Below are 19252 nucleotides of genomic sequence, written 5' to 3'. Positions count from 1 at the left end.
AACTCCACTGGGGACCATGGCTTGAGCTGCCATAGGCTGAAGCTGTGGAATTCTCTTCCCAATCTCCTCTTCTCCCTTCCCCCTCTCCCTTCAAGATGTTCCTCAGACCTGCCTCTTTGACAGGTCTATTGGTCATCTGGTCTAATATCTCCTTCTGGGTCTTGGGTCAGCATTGTCAGATTATCATCCTATTACCCTGGGATGGTTTTCCACACTAAAGCCACTATATAGGTGCGGGCTGTTGGTGTGGCAGATTATTTGGACTTGGCCAAGTGAGTATCACAGATGGTCCACTTTTGCTGCTGTCTCCCATTCTGTGGGACTCCCTCAGCTGGCGGGGATCATGGGATCAGTGCATGCTTTTGTATGGGGTGGGATTGAGGACTGCAACAAGCTGCGTGATGAGGGTTGGCTCCAGGTTTTCCTCCATCTCCATCACTCGATAGAGGCGTGCAGTTAAAAACAGCCTTGTTCTTCTAGCTCCCTGAGAGCAGTGAGCTGGAGTACAGATTACACAACAATACATTCCACCAGCCTTGTTTCAGTTTGGGTGCTTTAGCAGCTCTGTGATTTTTGGATTACAGTCAGCTGTTTGAGTTTTTGGGACATGGAGTCGCTAACAAAGCTGGCATTTACCACCTTTTGAAAAGGTGTGGAACTGTTGCAGTCTGTTTGGGAAGGTGGTCCTGGAGCTTAGCTGAATGGTCAGTTTGCATTCATTCTTAGTGCTTTCTGTAGATGTTTAACAAAACTGAATCATTCTTTTAGAAGCTAGTTAAGAGTCCGATAGATGTGAGATTGGAGTCCTATAAACCTCAGTCAAGCTGAAAGAAAAGCAGGTTTCCCTCTCTAAAAGAAGTCAGTGAATCAGAGGCATTTTTCTAACCATCTACTAAAGGGAGGATGTTGTGAAACTTGAAATGGTTCAGAAAAGATTTACAAGGATGTTGCCAGGGTTGGAGGATTTGAGCTATAGGGAGAGGCTGAACAGGCTGGGGCTGTTTTCCCTGGAGCGTCGGAGGCTGAGGGGTGACCTTTTAGTGGTTTATAAAATCGAGGGGCATGGATAGGGTAAACAGACATCTTCCCAGGGTAAGGAAGTCCTAAACAAAAGGGTGTAGATTTAAAGTGAGAGGGGAAAGATTTAAAAGTGACCGAAGGGGCAATTTTCTCAGAGGAAGTGAGCTGCCAGAGTAAGTGGTGGAGGCTGGTACAATTACAGCATTTAAAAGGCATCTGGATGGGGATATGAATAGGAAGGGTTTAGAGGGATATGGGCCAAGTGCTGGCAAATAGGATTAGGTTAATTTAGGATATCTGGTCGGAATAGACAGTTTTGACTGAAAGGTCTGTTTCCGTGCTGTACCTCTCTGACTCTCACCTTTAGAGTTACTTTTAGCAAAACTAGACTTTTTTTGCAAATTTTAAAACTGAATCCAGATTTACAAAAGAAGACAGAAATGGCTGCAGAAACTCAGCAGGTCTGGCAGCATCTGCAGGGAGAGAAAGCAGAGTTAATGTTTCCAGATTCAGAGTGCCTTGATGGGACTTGAACTTTTGTTCCCTACCTGTCAGGTAACACTATCACTGCATAATTGTCCAAGAGTTTGCACAAGACACTAACTCTGAGCAGGCAGCAATGGGTTAATGCTCACTCTATATGTTTTAGTTATTTGGATTTGTGAAAAGTTTGCTACAGTGTGGTACAGATTAATTTACAGAGAAACAAAGTGTAGGAGTGAGGGGATGAGAATTCCTGGCCGACTCTGGCTTCAGTTCAGGGTCAGCGATGTGACATTCTGCCCCTCCCTCACTCCTCCGTAAAAACCCAACTTTCAAATAAAATCTATTGGCACTTTTTCTCCCCTCCTGTGATTATTGCCAGAGAAATGACCGTATCGAACACACACAGTCCCAACCCCACTGAGTCCATGCTAACTGAAATAAGATACTTCACACTGACAGAGCTCTCAATCCACACTGGCAGCCTCAAGGGGCAACTAGGAATAGACAATAAATGCTGGCCCAGCTAACGATGGCTGTGTCCTGCAAGTGAATCTTTAACTGAGCTGGACTCATCTCGGTCAATGTTAAGCAGTGAGGGTTCACGTGAAAAAGGTAGGGAGAGATGATGGACAGAATGAGAGAATAGGATGAAATCCCCACGCTGCACTCACTAGTGGAAGCAAACTGAAAGCCGATGTCTTGAGGCACGTTTGGTGACTCTAACCTTGATCTGTCGAAGTGTTTTTGACAATCCAGACATGTCCTGCTCACATCACACCTGAAGGCAGCATGTAACATTGGTTCTGGAAACTTTTTTAAAGTTTTTAAAAACTATTTCTGTCATTCCAATTTGAAAACACCAACTCCTGCCTTGGCTAATGTTCACATCACAATTTTACAACAAGTGTTGTTCCCAGAGCAGGTACAGCACAGGGTGAGATACAGTCTAAAGCTCTCTCTACTCTTTTAAAACTGAAAGTAAAGCTCCCTGGATACTGTTCCCATCAAGCCCTCCCGGTTCATGGACTGCACGGGATTAGAGTTGAGAGTGTGGTGCGGGAAAAGCACAGCAGGTCAGGCAGCATCCGAGGAGCAGGAGAATCGACGTTTCGGGCAATAAGACACATTCCTGATGAAGGGCTGATGCCCGAAACATAATTTTCCTGCTCCTTGGAAGCTGCCTGACCTGCTATGCTTTTCCAGCACCACCCTTGATTCTGACCTCCAGTATCTGCAGTCCTCACTCTCTCCTGGTACAGGGTGAGATACAGTTAAGATTCCTTCTACATTATCCCCATCAAACACTCCCAGGACAGGGACATCACTGAATTAGATACAGCATAAAGCTTCCTCTACTCTTTTAAATTGAATGTGACGCTCTCTCAGTCCTGTCCGATAAGATACAGAAACAGAATTAGCCCATTCAGTCTGCTCCACCATTCGATCGTGGCTGATATGTTTCTCAACCCCATTCTTCTGCCTTCTCCCTGTAACCTTTGAACCCCTCACTAATCAAGAACCTATCTATCTCTGTCTTAATGACTTGGCCTCCACAGCCCTCTGTGGCAATGAGTTCAACAGATTCCCTAACCCTCTGGCTGGAGAAATTCCTCAGCATCTCAGTTCTAAAGGATCAACCTTTCATTCTGAGCCTGTGTCCTCATGTCCTGGTCTCTCCTACTAGTGGGAGCATCTTCTCCATGTCCACTGTACCCAGGCCTCTTAGTATTCTGTAAGTTTCAATCAGTTCCCCCCTCATCTATCTAAACTTCACTGAGTACAGATCCAGAGTCCTTCATCCCTGGATCATTCTTGTAAACCTCTAATACCAGCACATCCTTTGTTTGACACGGGGCCCAAAACTGCTCACAATATTTCAAATGTGGTCAGACCGAGCCTCAGAAGTCTAACTCAGCTCTGGTATTCTAACCCTCTTGATATGAACGTGAACATTGCGTTTGCCTTCTAGCTGCCAACTGGCCCTGCATGTTAACTGTAAGAGAATCCTGAACTGGGACTCCCAAGTTTCTTTGCGCTTCTGAATTCCGAAGCTTTACTCCTCTATCCTTCCTGCCCAAGTGCATAACCTCACACACTCTCCAACTGCCACTTCTTGGTAACACTCCTGTACAGCATTATACTGCAAATTCAAATTATTTGAAATGCATGTTGATGAACTGAGTGTCTCTGGAATAACGATATGCCACAACCTCTGCAAGTCCCCACCTCGAGACAAAACACCCAAGGCACTACTGAGGGAGCGCCGCGCTGTCGGAGGGTCAGCGCTGAGGGAGCGCCGCGCTGTCGGAGGGTCAGCGCTGAGGGAGCGTCGCGCTGTCGGAGGGTCAGCGCTGAGGGAGCGTCGCGCTGTCGGAGGGTCAGCGCTGAGGGAATGCTGCACTGCAAGTTTGGTGTTGGTGGGGTCAAAGTGAGGATAAAGGGTAACCTACTGTATTTGTGGGAGAGGAGAGATTTCAGTGAGGGCAGAAATGTGGGAAATGAGTTGGACTTGGCTGAAGCCCATTTCTCAAAGCATCCCCACTGCCGAAGTTAAACCGACTGGTTTGTGATTGTTTGGCTTGTCCTCGTTACAACAAATTGTAATGTTGGTGATTTTCCAGTCTTCTGGTGCCTCACTGAATCTAAACCAGCCACTTGGAGTCATAGAGATGTACAGCACGGAAACAGGCCCTTCGGTCCAACTCATCCATGCCACGCAGATATCCCAACTTAATCTACTCCTATTTGCCAGCACTTGGCCCATATCCCTCTTAAACCCTTCCTATTCATATACCTATCCAGATGTTCTTTAAATGTTCACCCAGGGAAAAGACCTTATCTATTTACCCTATCCATGGTTGTATAAACCTCTATAAAGTCACCCTTCAGCCTTTGACACGCTGAGGAAAACAGCCTCTTCCTGTAGCTCAAATCCTCCAACTCTGGCAACATCCTTGTAAATATTTTCGGAACCCTTTCAAGTTTCACAACATCCTTTTGATAGAAGGGAGACCAGAATTGCATGCAATATTCCAAAAGTGGCCTAGCCAATGTCCTGTACAGAGGCAACATGACCTCCCAATGTCTGTACTCAATGCACTGACCTATAAATGTTGCCTTCAATATCCTGTCTACTTGTGACTCCACTTTCAAGGAACAATGAACTTACATTCCAAGGTCTCTTTAGTCTCTGTCTTAAACAATGATCCCTAGTTCAAATCCTTTAGTGGGAGGAAACATCTCCATGTTTACCTGGTGAGGACCCCTCAGATCCTAGATGTTCAAATCAAGTCACTTCCATTTTTCATGCAGGCCTAGCCTGTCCAACCTTTCCTCAGAAGATAAGCCCTTCAGCCCAGGTATCAGTCCAGTAACTGTGTCCGAACTATTTCCATTGTGTTTTGATCATTCCTTAATTCAGGTGATCAATTGCATACATAATACTCCAAATGTGCATCCTGGTCAATTGTATAACATTATGTAAGTCAGAAACTTGCAATTTGGCCCATTGTGCCTCTGGTGCTTTGGGAGACCCACACCTCTTTTCTCCCCCCCCCCCCCCCCCATTTGCCTCAGAAATGCAGGAATACAACACTGCAAAAGGAAACCATTTCACCCATCATGTTTGTATTGGCCCTACCTATGAACCTGTGGAATGTTTCATCCTTCCAACATCGCCTTCCTGAACAAATGTTCAAACAAGTTTGGATTCGATTTGAGATAGATACGAATGTGACGGGCCAAATAGCCTCCTTCAGCTCTTTGTTAATCTGAGGGTTATCCAGTTGCTTTTGACAGTTCTGACCCAGGGAGCGATGATGATCTGTAGCTCTGAGTCTGAGAGCCAGCTGAGCAATCTCTGAGGAGTCACAATCTGTAAAGCATTGCATGGAGATGGGTTTTTGCTGTCAGTAAACCTCAATGAAACTCGGAGTTGGTTTCAGGGCCGAGAGGACTCTGCTACAGGAGGCAGGCAGGAGCTGGAGAGATGTCCAGGCTTCCACCCATCGATATGAGACAGCTGTGGATTCCACATCACTCTTTATTACTTCACAGCAAAACCATTTTCACCGTAGACAGGGGAAAGAGGAACCACGGGTTAACTAGAGCAGGCGGCTAGTGACAGTCAGGATTGTACCATCAGAGACCCAAAGGAGATCATTGTGCCTACGTTTGTGTTTTTGAACAGCGTTGTGCATTATTCTATCTTTTTGATCATTCGCTTGCACCATACATGAAGCTCAAAGATCTGTCCAACTCTCTTAAAATTTCCTTTCATTCTATTTGTTAGATACAGGAGCAGAATTAATCGATTCAGCCCATTTAGACTACTCTGTCACTCAGTCATGACTGATAGGTTTCTCATTCCTGTTCTGCTGCCTTCCCCCAGTAATCCTTGTTCTCCTTACTAATCAAGATCCGGTCTATCTCTGTCTTAAATACATTTGAAGCGTTCCAGCTCTCCAAGTGACAAACGTTCCCTTGTCTTCCATTGAGAGCTTCTATGAAATGATTTTGACTCTATGGCTCCCTCACCAAAGACATTAGTGTCTCTGTCTCTCTTCTGTCAAGATGAGCTGTCATCGCTGAAACTGAGTTCACCTCTCGCCTTCCTCCATTCTGAAGAAAAGTTTTCCAAGTCATCCTCAACAAAGACCCCTCTTCCTCTGGGTCCCCTTCCTCCGTAACCATTCCACCATCCTTAGAGTTTCTCTAGTGTGTGAAATCCAGCTGAGGACCAACAAGAGATTCAGAAAGTGCCAAACAAGTTGCTGAAAAAAAGCAAGATTGTGATGCTCTTAACGGGACAGGAAAGGGCTTGCATCTCGATAGCATCTTGCACAACCTCAAGACATCCCAAAGAGTTTCATAGCCAATGGGGTGTTTTCAAAGCCATGGTTCAATATTGAATGTTCTTCCAGCTCAGAGTTTCTCTGTTCCCTCCCATCTCCTTGCGATAGCAGAACTTTCAGCTGCCTCCACCCAGGACTTTCTCTCCAATCTGCAGCTCCTTACGTACTCTTTGTGTGTTTTCAAAATGCTCCTCCAAAACATTTCTATCATTCAGTCATTGCCATGAGGCAGCAGCCCCCGCTGCCCTATGGCTTACAGTCCATGTCCTGGCCCTTTGCCAACTTTACCATTTTAGTCCTCAGACACACCAATTGTTAATCTGACTGTACCACATAACTCTGTTACTTCAGGAAAACTTTGAAATGGCAGTGTGCAGATATTTCCCTATGACAGACACTAGTTAGTGTTACATCTCCCTGAGATAGAGAGGGAGTGGAGACTGAAAGACACCAGTCAGTGTACGGATATCTCAGCAGGTTTGGCAACATCTGTGAAGAGAAATCAGAGTTAACGTTTCAGGTCCAGTAAGCTTTTCCAGCAATTTCTGTTTTTGTTTCTGATTTGCAGCATCCGCAGTTCTTTCGGTTTTTATTGTGTACTGATCCCTCCCTGAGGGAGAGACAGGAGACTGAGACACCAATCAGTGTACAGATAACTCCCTGACAGAGACAGAGAGAGGGGACTGAGACACCAGTCAGTGTACAGGTATGTCCCTGAGGGAGAGAGGGGACTGAGAGACACAATCTTCGGCTCTATTCAAAGCTTTTTTTCTGATTGGTTTAAGTATGTATGAAGTACTTTATAGCCTGTGAAGGACTATTTGTGTAATGTAGGATATGCAGCTGCCTATTAGTTGCAGTCAGCTCTCAGTGATATTGAGCAGATTGCCTGAACCAGTGAGGTTAGTCTGTTTGGAGAGTGCATACACGCAACCACCCTCTGTGTGAAAAGGTCCCTTTTGAATCTTTCCCCTCACCTTAAACCTCTGCCCTCTAGTTTTGGACTCCCCCACCCTGGGGAAAAGACCTTGGCTATTCACCCTGCCAATGCCCCTCCCGATTTTATAAACTTCGATAAGGTCACCCCTTAGCCTCCTACACACCAGGGGAAAAAAAAACTCCCAGCCTCCCCTTATAACTAAAACTTTCCAGTCTCGGTAAAATCCTTGTAAATCTTTTTGTACCCTTTTCCAGTTTAATGCCATCCTTCCTGTAGCAGGGTGACCAGAATTGTATACAGTTCTGCAAATGTAGCTTACCAATGCCCTGTACAGCCATAATATGACATCCCAACTCCTGTATTCAATGCTCTGACCAATGAAGGTAAGCTCCTTCACTACCCTGTCCACCTGTGATGCCATTCATCTATCTAATGAGAGAGCAGCTGTGTGGTCTGGTAAGACTGTGGTGATATTACCTTACCCTACCCCCCCCCCCCCCCCCCCCCCCCACTGCCCTGTGCAATGACTTGCAGGAAGTGATGTTTATTTCCCTTTTGAAAGTTCCTGGTGAACCAGCTTGAACCACCATTTTGGACAGTGTGTTCCAGACCCCAGCAATCCACCCACTCTCCACCCACTCCCCCAGTCACTCTGGCTGCTTTGCAAATCCCTTCAATTATCCACCTTCCTGCCACAGGAAACCCTTTCTGTTTACAGAGGAACCTCGATTATCCAAGCAACACGGGCAGGGAGTTCGGATAATCGAATGTTCGGATAACACCGTTTAGCCAAGCATCGGGATTTTGAGATCACGTCCCGTTAATCCTAAATTCAGGTAATTGAATGCCGGATAATCGAGGTTCCTCTGTATTTACTGCCATTAGAGCATCTGTTATTTTCGCAACCTCCCAACAATAAACACAGAAAGTGCTGGAGAAACTCAGCAGAGAAAGTGTCCAATATGTCGCTACTTCAAATATTTTAACCTTCTCTAATCCAAGTAGAATATAGAGTCATACAGCACAGAAACAGACCCTTCGGTCCAACCAGTCCGTGCCGAATATAACCCCAAACTAAACCAGTCCCATCTGCCTGCTCCTGGCCCATATCCCTCCAAACCTTTCCTACCCATGTACTTATCCAAATGTCTTTTAAACATTGTAACTGTACCCGCATCCACCACTTCCTCAGGACGTTCATTCCACATGTGAGCCACACTTATTTTTTTTTTTTTTAAAATTGCCCCTTATGTCTTTTTTTCAAAGCTCTCTCCCCTCATCTTTAAAAATGTGCCCCCATCCTGGGGAAAGGACACCTACATTAACCCCTCATGATGTTATAAACCTCTATAAGGTCACCTCTCAACCCCTCTACGCTCCAGTGAAAGAAGTCCCAGCCTATCCAGCCTTTCTTTATAATTCAAACCTTTCATCCCCGGCAACATCCTGGTAAATCTCCAGGAGAATGTGGTGCTGCCAGTGAATGCTCTGACGGTGAGGGGCAATGGAAGAGTCAAGAGTGATTTTCAAAAGGGAACTGGTCAGAGGAAATGTGCAGGGGTCACAGTTTAAGGCTCTGGGATAGGCCATTGTGGACTGAGATGAGGAGCAATGTCTTCACCCAGACACTTGGGAGCCTGAGATTCTCTGTCACAGAAAGCAGTTCATAGTCTCCGCAGTGTGGAAGAAGGCCATTTGGCCCATCAAGTTCACACCAGCCCTCTGAGGAGCATTCCACCCAGAGACACTCCCCTACCATGTAACCCACATTTCCCCATGGGTAACCCACCTAGCCTGCACGCCATGGGGCAATTTTCCACGGCCAATCCACCCTAACCTTCGCATCTTTGGGCTGTGGGAGGAAACCCATGCAGACACGGAAAATGTGCCAACTCCAGACAGACACTCGCCCAATGGTGGGATCAAACCCGGGTCCCTGATACTGTGAGGCAGTGGTGCTAACCACCGAGCCACCATGCTGCCCCAGTTAAGGTGAAAACACTGAATGTTTTCAAGAAGGAGTTAGATATAGTTCTGAGGGTTAAAGGGACCAAATAGTATGGGAGAGAATGTGGTACAGGAGACTGAGTTGAATGATGAGCCACAATCATATTGAATGGGAGAGTAGGCTCAAAGGGCTGAGTGGCCTTCTCCTTTGTTTATAGAAGTGTGGGTGAATTGAAAGGTCTTTCAAAGATTCAGCAGAGCTTAATGGACTGAGTGGCCTGCATGTGCTCTGACTGTGCGGAGTGTGGGTGGATGGGGACAGGGATTAAAAGGTGTTACGATCTGGTCTCTGTTGCAGGTTACTGAATGAGAATGACAAGAGGCCGTTTGTGGAGGAGGCTGAGAGACTGCGATCACAGCACAAGAAGGACCACCCCGACTACAAATACCAGCCACGGCGGCGCAAGAACATGAAGCCGGGTCAGGCTGAGGCTGAGAGTCACCCAGACGATGGCCACCTCTCTGCTGGACAGCCCCACTACAAAGCTGTACCTCAGGACCGTGGGCGTGGGGCGGGGGCTTCCCCACTCTCGGAGGGGCACGGCGAGCACACAGGTGAGATCTTGAGGGGTTTAAACCTGACTCTACATTCCCCGCCCCCCTCAACCCCATCCCAATTCAGCACCAGGGCCATACTCTCTCCTTTCACTCCCAACTCCTCAGATATTCATAACCAAGCCGTGTTTCCCTATTCCATGGGAGTGGAGGGGGCTGGGTTTCTGAGGGTTTGGAGCAGTGGGAGAGTGAAGGTCATCCTTTTGAGGTTTTACTGCCCCTGAACCAGTAACAAGACCGGCTCTGTCATCCAACTCCAACACAGTCACAGAGTCATAGAATCACCCAGTGCAGAAACAGACCCTTCGGTCCAACCAGTCTGTGCTGACCATAATCCCAAAGTAGATTAATCCCATCTGTCCATATCCCTCCAAACCCTTTCCTGTTCATGTCCTTATTAAAATGTTGTAACTATACCCACATCTATCACCTTCTCCGGCAGTTCATTCCACACACAAACCACACTGTGCAAAAAGATTGCCCCTTATGGCTTATTAAAATCTTTCTCTTCTTGCCTCAAAAATATGCCCCTAGCCTTCAAATGCCCCACCCTAGGAAAAAGATACCTGCCATTTATTTTATCTAAGCCCCTCATGAATTTATAAACCTCTATAAGGTCACTCCTTAACCTCCTACACTCTGGTGAAAAAGGTCCCAGCCTTTCCTTATAATTCAAACTCTCCATTCCTGGCAACATTATTGTAAATCTTTTCTGAACCGTATCCATCTTAATAATGTCCTTCCTGTATCGGGGGACCAGAACTGGACACAGTGCCCCAGAAGTGCCTCACCAATGTTCCAACTCCAATACTCAAAGCTCTGAGCTGGCTGAACCATTCTTGACATTGTCCCCTGACCCCATCTATACTGCCTTCTTACCCAGCCTTCACTCTCCTCCTCCCAGGCCTCTTGCCATCTCTGGTCCTGAAACCCATTCCCCCCTCCTCCTGGGATGTAACCATCCCTGCCAGTACTAGCAGGGGCACGATGGAAGGTGTCACTGCCTCCTTGTACATGACCGAGTGCTTCTTAGAGCTGTTGCTCTCCCCATAGAGTGGGGCATCCTGTTAGGGGAAGGAGCTGCAGAAATGTGTCCTCGTGAAGTAATGGAGATAGATTTCCAAATCCAGCTGGCTTTTGGCTGGGAAGGGAATTTTGAGTGTCTCACATCTGTAATCTTTATTACAATCACCAGGAATCTACATCGCCCCTTTCCTGTGGCTCCAATGTCCTTTGTATAAGGTGTTGGTGCAAACTGGGGTCAGTAATTACAGCTGAGAATGTGAACTCCTTCCTTACATCGGTGTTCCTTGTTTGGATGTAACGTGAATCCCATCATTTATTTCAACGAGCTGTCTCTATGTTTCTGTGATTTGTACCTGAGTCCCCTAGTCCTGCAATCCAGTGAAAACACAACCTCGTGTTTCCATCTTTTGAAAGATGTGGATAGAGTAGATGTGGAGAAGATTTTTCTCTTATTAGGAGAGACTAGAGCCCAAGGGCACAGCCTCAGAGTGAAGGGACAAACCTTTAGAACTGAAATAAGAGGAATTTCTTCAGCCAGAGCGTGGGGAATCTGTGGAACGCATTGCCACAGAGGGGTGTGGAGGCCAACTCATGGAGTGTATCTAAGATTGAGCTAAATAGGTTCCTGATTAGAGTCCGAGATGTACAGCACAGAAACAGACCATTCAGTCCAACTCATGCGCGCCGACCAGATAGCCTAAATTAATCTAGTTCCATTTACCAGCATTTGGCCCATATCCCTCTAAACCCTTCCTATTCATGTACCCATCCAGATGCCTTTTAAATGTTGTAAATAGTAAAGGGATCAAAGGTTATGGGGAGAAAGTGGGAGAATGGGGTTGAGAAACAGATCAGCCATGATCAAATGGTGGAGCAAACTCGATGGGCCAAATTGCCTCATTCTGTTCCTATATTTTATGGCCTTTCAATCTTTTAGATCCTATTGGCTGGTTTACTGTGAAATTGCCTATTCTGTGTTGAATGTACCACCTCACCACAGCCTGCTATTGAGCTGCATTTGCTATGTATTTGCCCACCCTGTTGTCTCTCCTCCCCAGGTTCGGTTAAGGAGAGAACCCTCTGTGCCAGTGTCTGACAGTCCTTTCTTTTCTGTTTTTCTTTCTCCCCCCCCCATTTTTTGCATCTCGTGTTTAGGCCAGAACCACGGTCCCCCAACACCCCCCACCACTCCAAAGACCGAGATCCAGCCGGGGAAAGCGGAGGGCAAGCGGGATGGGCACCCACTGGTGGAAAGGGGCAAGCCACACATCGACTTTGGCAACATGGACATTGGGGACCTGAGCCATGATGTCATGTCCAACATGGAGACCTTTGACGTCCATGAGTTTGACCAGTACCTGCCCCCCAACGGGCACCCGGGTCATGGTCAGAACCTGGCAGGAGGGCCATACGTTGGGAATTATGGGCTGGGGGGCAGCTCTGGAGGACCCACGACGTGGATTTCCAAGCAGCATGGTGGAGGTAGTGCCCCCTCCTCCTCCTCGGGGGCCACCCCATCCGAGTCGAAAGCTCAGATCAAGACAGAGCAAGTTCATCCGAGTCACTACACAGAGCTACAGCACTCATCAGCCCAGATCACCTACACCTCACTGAGCCTCCCTCACTATGGCTCTGCTTTCCCCAGCATCACCAGGTCCCAGTTCGACTACTCGGAGCACCAGCCTTCGGGATCCTACTACAGCCCTTCTGGCCAGACGTCCGGACTCTACACTGCCTTCTCCTACATGGGCCCATCGCAGCGGCCACTCTACCCGTCTATCAGCGACCCGTCCTCTGTGCCGCCGTCTCGTAGCCCCACTCACTGGGAGCAGCCCATCTACACAACACTCACTCGACCATAGGATCTCTCCGACCCTACTTTCCCCCATTCCCCCTCCTCCAACACACACACACACATACATATACCCCCATCCCATCTCCCCAGCTACACCTCCCCCATCCCAATCCCCATGTCCCACCCACCTCTTCCCCCCCCCCCCAATCAAGGACCCAATGGGACTTGTTCGTTGTTTTAAAAAAGAGCAAAAGATGAAAAAAATGGCAAATCAATCCCCACCCATGGTTCTAAAGATTGACCAATGGGTGTTCCCACGTGTTGGGGTGGAAGTCAGTCGTATGGAAGTTTCTCACCTTCAGATGAAGAGATGTCTCTGGCCTGGACTGAGGGAAGATGCTGGAGCTCTAGACTACGCCACACTCAACTACCGTGCCCTTAATGTGAGACGGAAAGTTACGCTGGAGTGGGTTGTTGAGAGAAGACTCTCCAGTCAATCACTCCAGTCCTTCCAGTGGAGGACCTGTGCCCCACCCCCAACCCGAGAGTGAAGTGACCATCCATTTCCTTTTATTGTCGGGACTGAAGCTTCCCTGCACATTGTAAACTGTCACATCATTCATGTGGGCCTTCAACTGAGATCTACTCTTTCAGAAGTTGTTCTGAAGAAACAGAATTATAAAAGACTGTAAATTAAAACGAGCTGGATTCTAGTCTCAAAGTAATGTCAACCTGTGACCGCCAGTGCCCTCTTTATGTCAAAACTGTTAAAAATGGCTTTGCTTCAGTCGCCAGTAACATTTCCTTTTTGTTTTAACTTGCTTAGGCCTCGTAGGCTGTGGTTAGCTTTACCTTCACAATAAAATGTGGAGGCAGGGGTGAGCTGGGGAGTGGATAGAGGTGGAAGCAGAACTGAGGAAAAGAAGCTTGCATTTCTGTAACAGCCTTTCACGGGCACCCCAGAGCCCTTCACAGCCAGCTCAGTCCTTTTCTTGAAGTGTCACCACTCCTGTAAATGTAGGAAGCATGGCAGTCGATTTGTGCACAGCAAGATCCCAAGGAGCAGCCACTGAGCCAGGTGGTCTGTTTTCTTTCTTGTAATCACCATTATTTGAAGGATAAATATTGGTCGCAGGAGCACTGGGGGGAAAGGTTTCCCTCCCTGTTCGTTTTGAAATAGTGGTCATGGGGAAGAGAAATATTGACAAAGTAGTGAGAAGTTTCCGGTATTTAAGAGACCTCTGTGTTTTTTGTATTTTCTCTGTGCCAACCTCCTGCCGTGCCCCAACATGGGGTTTGTTGTAGGAGTCAGTGGGGATCTGATTCTTCGGTCAATCCATTTCGCTATATTTTTGGCAGCGATCACTCGTTAACAAAGAGACTTCTTTTAACCTTTCTAATTTATCAAAGATGTACAAGTCGCTTTTCATGTCCAGTAGCTTCAGCTCTGAGAGGGTTGGCGCTTTCGCCCTCAATGTTGGGCCCAGTTCGGGAGTTGCTAACCCTCCTGGATTGTCATGGGAACTGCAGATTGAACTTCCTGTGTGAGCCAACCTGGTTGCCAATGAGAAACAATTATTTCAACAAAGTTTGGAGTTAGGTCATTAGTGGGAGGACGGGGAGAGGTGGCATAACTGACTGTTGAGAAGCAGCCAATCAAAGAAATGAACACTCCATTTGCTTTCCAATTGGCTGTGAGCAAGCGGGGTGCCATGGGATTGGAAGTGTGGGAGAGCTAATGGCAGGAGAGGCAAGTCTGTGCTTCTGGAGGATGAGATGAAGTCTCCAGGGAAGTTTCGAGGGATTCCACTACCTAGTGGATTGGGCTTCAGCCTCGGGACCTCTTTCCCTCCTGGGTTAGGCCCAAAGCGGGCAGAGACGAGATCTCTAAAACTCAACACTGCTTCTGTCATCTTTCCACAACCGCAATGGTCACAGTTGCAGCTTTAGGAGACTGCACAAAGCAGTGAGTAGACATCCTTAAAGCACTTCTAAATCTATTCAAATGTACTCCCCCCCCCCCCCCCCCCCCCATCACCCCTTACATGTGTGTACACCAGCGGGGGGCTGTGATATGACTGGATTATTCACCCTGAAGGCTATATTAGAGACAAATTAAAATCACACCATGGCAGCATTTGAAGTAAACCACACTGGTTTGTAACGGTGACTGCGAATCCATTGAATCTTCCTGAAAATCAATCCTCTCTGCAGCTTTGACCTTATTTACTCCATCGAACTCCCGTCACTTCTCAGCTTTAACCCCCTGTGTTCCAAAGGAACAACCCCAGCTTCACTCAGTCCGTGTAATAAGAGTCCTTTGCCCTGCAGGGGAGTGGGTGATGAATCAGCCCAGTCTAGTCATTTGGTGAGCTTTAGGTGTGAGCGGACTTTCCTTTATTCATTCATGGGATGTAGCTGCCCCTTACAACATTTGCTCATCCTTAATTGCCCCTTGAGAAGGTGGGGGTGAGCTGCTGCCTTGAACCGCTGCGGTCTATGTGCTGTGGGTTGACCACAATGGCCTTAGGGAGGGAATTCCAGGATTCTGACCCAGCGACACTGAAGGAACGGTGATATATTTCCATGTCAGGATGGTGAGTGGTTTGGAGGGGAACTTGGGGCAGGGGGTGGTGTTCCCATGTATCTGCTGCCCTTGTCCTTCTAAATGGAAGTGGTCATGGGTTTGGAAGGTGATGTCTAATGAACCTTGGTGAATTTCTGCAGTACATCTTGTAGATAGCTTTGACAAAGGGTCAGTTAGACTCAAAACGTCAGCTCTTTTCTCTCCTTACAGAAGCTGCCAGACCTGCTGAGATTTTCCAGCATTTTCTCTTTTGGTTGTAGATAATACGCAATGCTGCTACTGAGTGTCGATGATGAAGGGAGTGAATGTGATGCCAATCAAGTGGGGGCTGTTTTGTCTTGGATGGTGTCAAGCTTCTTGTGTTGTTGGAGCTGCCCCCGTCCAGGCAAGTGGGGAGTGTTCCATCACACGGGTAACTCGTAACTTGTAGATGGTTAACAGACTTTGGGAGTCAGGAGGTGAGTTACTCATTGCAGGATTCCCAGTCTCTGACCTGCTGTTGGTGTCCTTTTACCTGCTCTGAGTCTTCAGAATCAGAGTCATGGAATCCCTACAGTGTGGAAGCAGGCCATTTGGCCCATCAAGTCCATATTGACACTCTGAAGAGCATCTCATCCAGACTCGCACTCCATCCCTTCCATGTAACCCCTCAATTCCGATGGTTAACACATCTAGCCTGCATATCCCTGGACACTATGGGCAATTTAGTTTTGCCAATCCACCCTAACCTGCACATCTTTGGACCATACACCCCTACCAATGGAGTTCCTTCCCAATTGTGCCTTAAAATATACTCTGTTGTATCATTAATTAGCAACTTGTGATGTAATAAATGTTGGCCCGCCATTGACATAACAAGAGTGAACATTAAAATCATGCCTATAAAGGGACACACGTGAGTGTTGACTTAGCCATTCTCTGACGTTTCAGATGAATAATTTAATCCTTAAATTTTACCTTTATTCCTTCAAAAAGGTTTTTTGTTTTGGTTAAAATATTACCCATTCTATACTTGGAACTAAAGTTGAACCAACAAAATGAAACTAAGTTAATCAGTTGTCCAACTCTACCCACAGCTGCATCAGGGAAAATGTGTCCCCATTAGTTTCAGAAATAAACAAATGGGGAAATGGTGTTTCTTTAAAAAGGACCACACTGGCCTCTTGTCGGAGGGCCAGGTTCATAAACCATTGTAACTTCATTATTAATAATCTGCTTGATGCTAAGCTCCCTCAAGGGCACAATGATCAAATCAGTGATGCTATGGAAATGTGCAACAATAGCAGAGTTTCTGGTAGTCATGCTAAAGGTCTATTTATTTTATAGTATTAAAAAATGCCATTGCTGTTTTGTGAATATTTTATTTAATGATCCTATTTTATAATGATTAGATTGTCCTCAACTATCCACTGTTTAGAATGTGCAGTGAGAGGCGGTCTGCTGTAATTGGCTGAGTATTTTCTGAATTCTGTAGGAGCCTGTCTTCAGAAACCTTGTGTGGATTGGGATTAATTGAAATTGGAGCGGACCCATCCCAACTAGACCAGGGATAACCCAATAACAATCTCTCGTCTGCTTTAGGTTGATTGATCCCAAAACTGCAAGTGTTCACTCTAGAAGCTTGTTGTTCAATCTCCTTCCAGGAACAGGCATGAGGGGCTGAACAACCTGCTCCTATGGGTTTTTTAAAATCATCTTCCTACCATCCTTTGAGGGAACACATTCCAGGTCACGAGCTGACAATGTTTCTCCTCACCTTTCTCGCTGGTTCTTCATTATCTTTGATATATATCCAAAACAAAATCTGAGATTGCTGGAAAATCTCAGCAGGTCTTGCAGCATCTGTGGGATCCTGCTGAGATTTTCCAGCAATCTTTGATCGTGTTTCTGATTTCCACCATCTGCACTTCTTTGGTTTTTTCAATATGTATGCCTCTCTTGTCACTGCAAACACTTTGACCTTATTCACTCCATCGAAACCCATCACTTCTCAGCTTTAACCCCCTGTGTTCCAAGGGAACAACCCCAGCTTCACTCAGTCCGTGTAATAAGAGTCCCTTGCCCTGCAGGGGAGTGGGTGATGAATCAGCCCAGTCTAGTCATTTGGTGAGCTTTAGGTGTGAGCGGACTTTCTTTTATTCATTCATAGGATGTAGCTGCCCCTTGCAACATTTGCTCATCCTTAATTGCCCCTTGAGAAGGTGGGGGGGGAGCTGCAGCCTTGAATCACTGCAGTCCATGTGCTCTGGGTAGACTCACAATGGCCTTAGGGAGAGAATTCCAGGGTTTTGACCCAGTGACACTGAAGGAACGATGATATATTTCCAAGTCAGGATGGTGAGTGGCTCGGAGGGGAACTTGTAGGGGGTGGTGTTCCCATGTATCTGCTGCCCTTGTCCTTCGAGATGGAAGTGCTCATGGGTTTGGAAGGTGCTGCCTGAGGATCTTTGGTGAATTTCTGCAGTGCATCTTGTAGGTGGTACACACTGCTGCTGCTGAGTGTAAGTGGTAGGGAGAGTGGATGCTTGTGGATATGGTACCAATCAAGTGGGGGCTGCTTTCTCCTGGATGGTGTTGAGCTTCTTGAGTGTTGTTGGGGCTGCACCCAGGCAAGTGGGGAGTATTCCATCACACTCCTGACTCATGCCTTGTAGATGGTGGACAGGCTTTGGGGAGACAGGAAGTGAGTTACTGGCTGCAGGACTCCTAGCCTCTGACCTGCTATTCTAACTACTGTGTCTATACTGCTGTTCTCATTTAGTTACTGGTCGATCATGACCCCCAGGATGTTGGGTTCCTGTGATGCTGATGCCATTGCTCTCTGACATTCACTGCCTGGGCTAATTGGATAAGCTCCAGAGTAAAGAGTTGGTGTGTTTAGGGTGAATGTTGCAAAAATAATTGTGTGTGTGGGTGTGTGTGTTGAGTGTGAGATGTTATATTGTGAGGGATCTAAATGAGGGTGAAGTCAGCTGTTCCAGGTGAATTTCTACCACAGCAACAAACTAAGATTATATTTAAGCAGAGCCCTTGTCTGTGTGGTAGTTCCTACTATTTTAGTGTTCACCCCAACACCTCCCCCTCCAAGGGAATTGACAGAGAGAATTTAACATCATGTTCTTCCTGTCCTTTGCAATTACAAAGGGAATCAAATCCACTAGTAAAGGGTTTTCCACTTTGGGCTCAGCCTGGCGCCCCGGGATTGTGGGGGTAATGGTGAATGAATTCTGTGATCAGATCCTGAGGCTGATGATACTAACCTATTTCTGACCCATTGTGTGTTGGCCAGCCACAACTGAATGAATGAAAGAACATGACCGTTTTCAGTTAGTTAATTTGTTTTGCGGTTTGGGTGACACTGGACCTGGGAAGCTGGAATCTGTGAATACTATTGGTCAGCTTCTCAATACTACTCCCCATCTCCCCCACCCCCATCTCCCCCACCCAACAAAAGCTGTAGCCCCTCAATCCGTGGGCACGTTGTGAAATATTGAAAGTCCTCACAGTTTCCTGCCTTTAGCACCTGGATAAACTGGAGAATACAGTGCCCTGTTGTTCCTACAATGTTCAGTAATCACACAGATTACTGGAGGAGACGCTGATGGCCTGTGGTAAACGGATCTTGGTTTCCTTGCGTTCGGTAGCTGCTGGGGGATGGGGCGAGTATTGGCCAAGAACATGAGGTGTTGTCCAACTGAATCATGGTACAACTCCTGTCCAGTCCAAAATGAGCCCCTCATTGTCACTCTGTTGCTGGTAGTAAGGTGAACTGAAGGATTTATATATACCCTGTTGTGCAGGTCTGAAATTGTATGAATTTCATAGCTTCCCATTTTGTTACACCTAGTTTAGTACAATGTAACAGTGCTTTTGACAAAATAAATGTGTAAAGATGGACATGTCAGTTTACATGTTTCTTCTATAAACCTCAGATTGTTTGTGTGTGTGTGTGTGGGGGGGGTGGCGGAGGGGAAGGGGGGAAA

The 19252-nt window shown here is 46.8% G+C and overlaps 1 protein-coding gene across 1 annotated transcript in view; it reads left to right on the top strand.

Annotated features, from left to right (window-relative positions):
- Positions 1-15149, top strand: part of sox10 (SRY-box transcription factor 10) — a 21580-nt gene extending 6431 nt beyond the window's left edge. The window contains exons 3-4 of the mRNA XM_043679494.1: positions 9605-9861; positions 12043-15149. Of these exons, the coding sequence (XP_043535429.1) occupies positions 9605-9861; positions 12043-12749 (964 nt within the window). The 3' untranslated portion in view covers positions 12750-15149. The remainder of the gene's footprint in view (positions 1-9604; positions 9862-12042) is intronic.
- The last annotated feature ends 4103 nt before the right edge of the window (positions 15150-19252 follow it).

Source organism: Chiloscyllium plagiosum, chromosome 39 (assembly GCF_004010195.1).
Source record: "Chiloscyllium plagiosum isolate BGI_BamShark_2017 chromosome 39, ASM401019v2, whole genome shotgun sequence".
Classification (NCBI taxonomy): domain Eukaryota; kingdom Metazoa; phylum Chordata; class Chondrichthyes; order Orectolobiformes; family Hemiscylliidae; genus Chiloscyllium; species Chiloscyllium plagiosum.
Note: the sequence above shows the minus strand (reverse complement) of the source record. Positions and strands in the feature narration are given on the sequence as shown.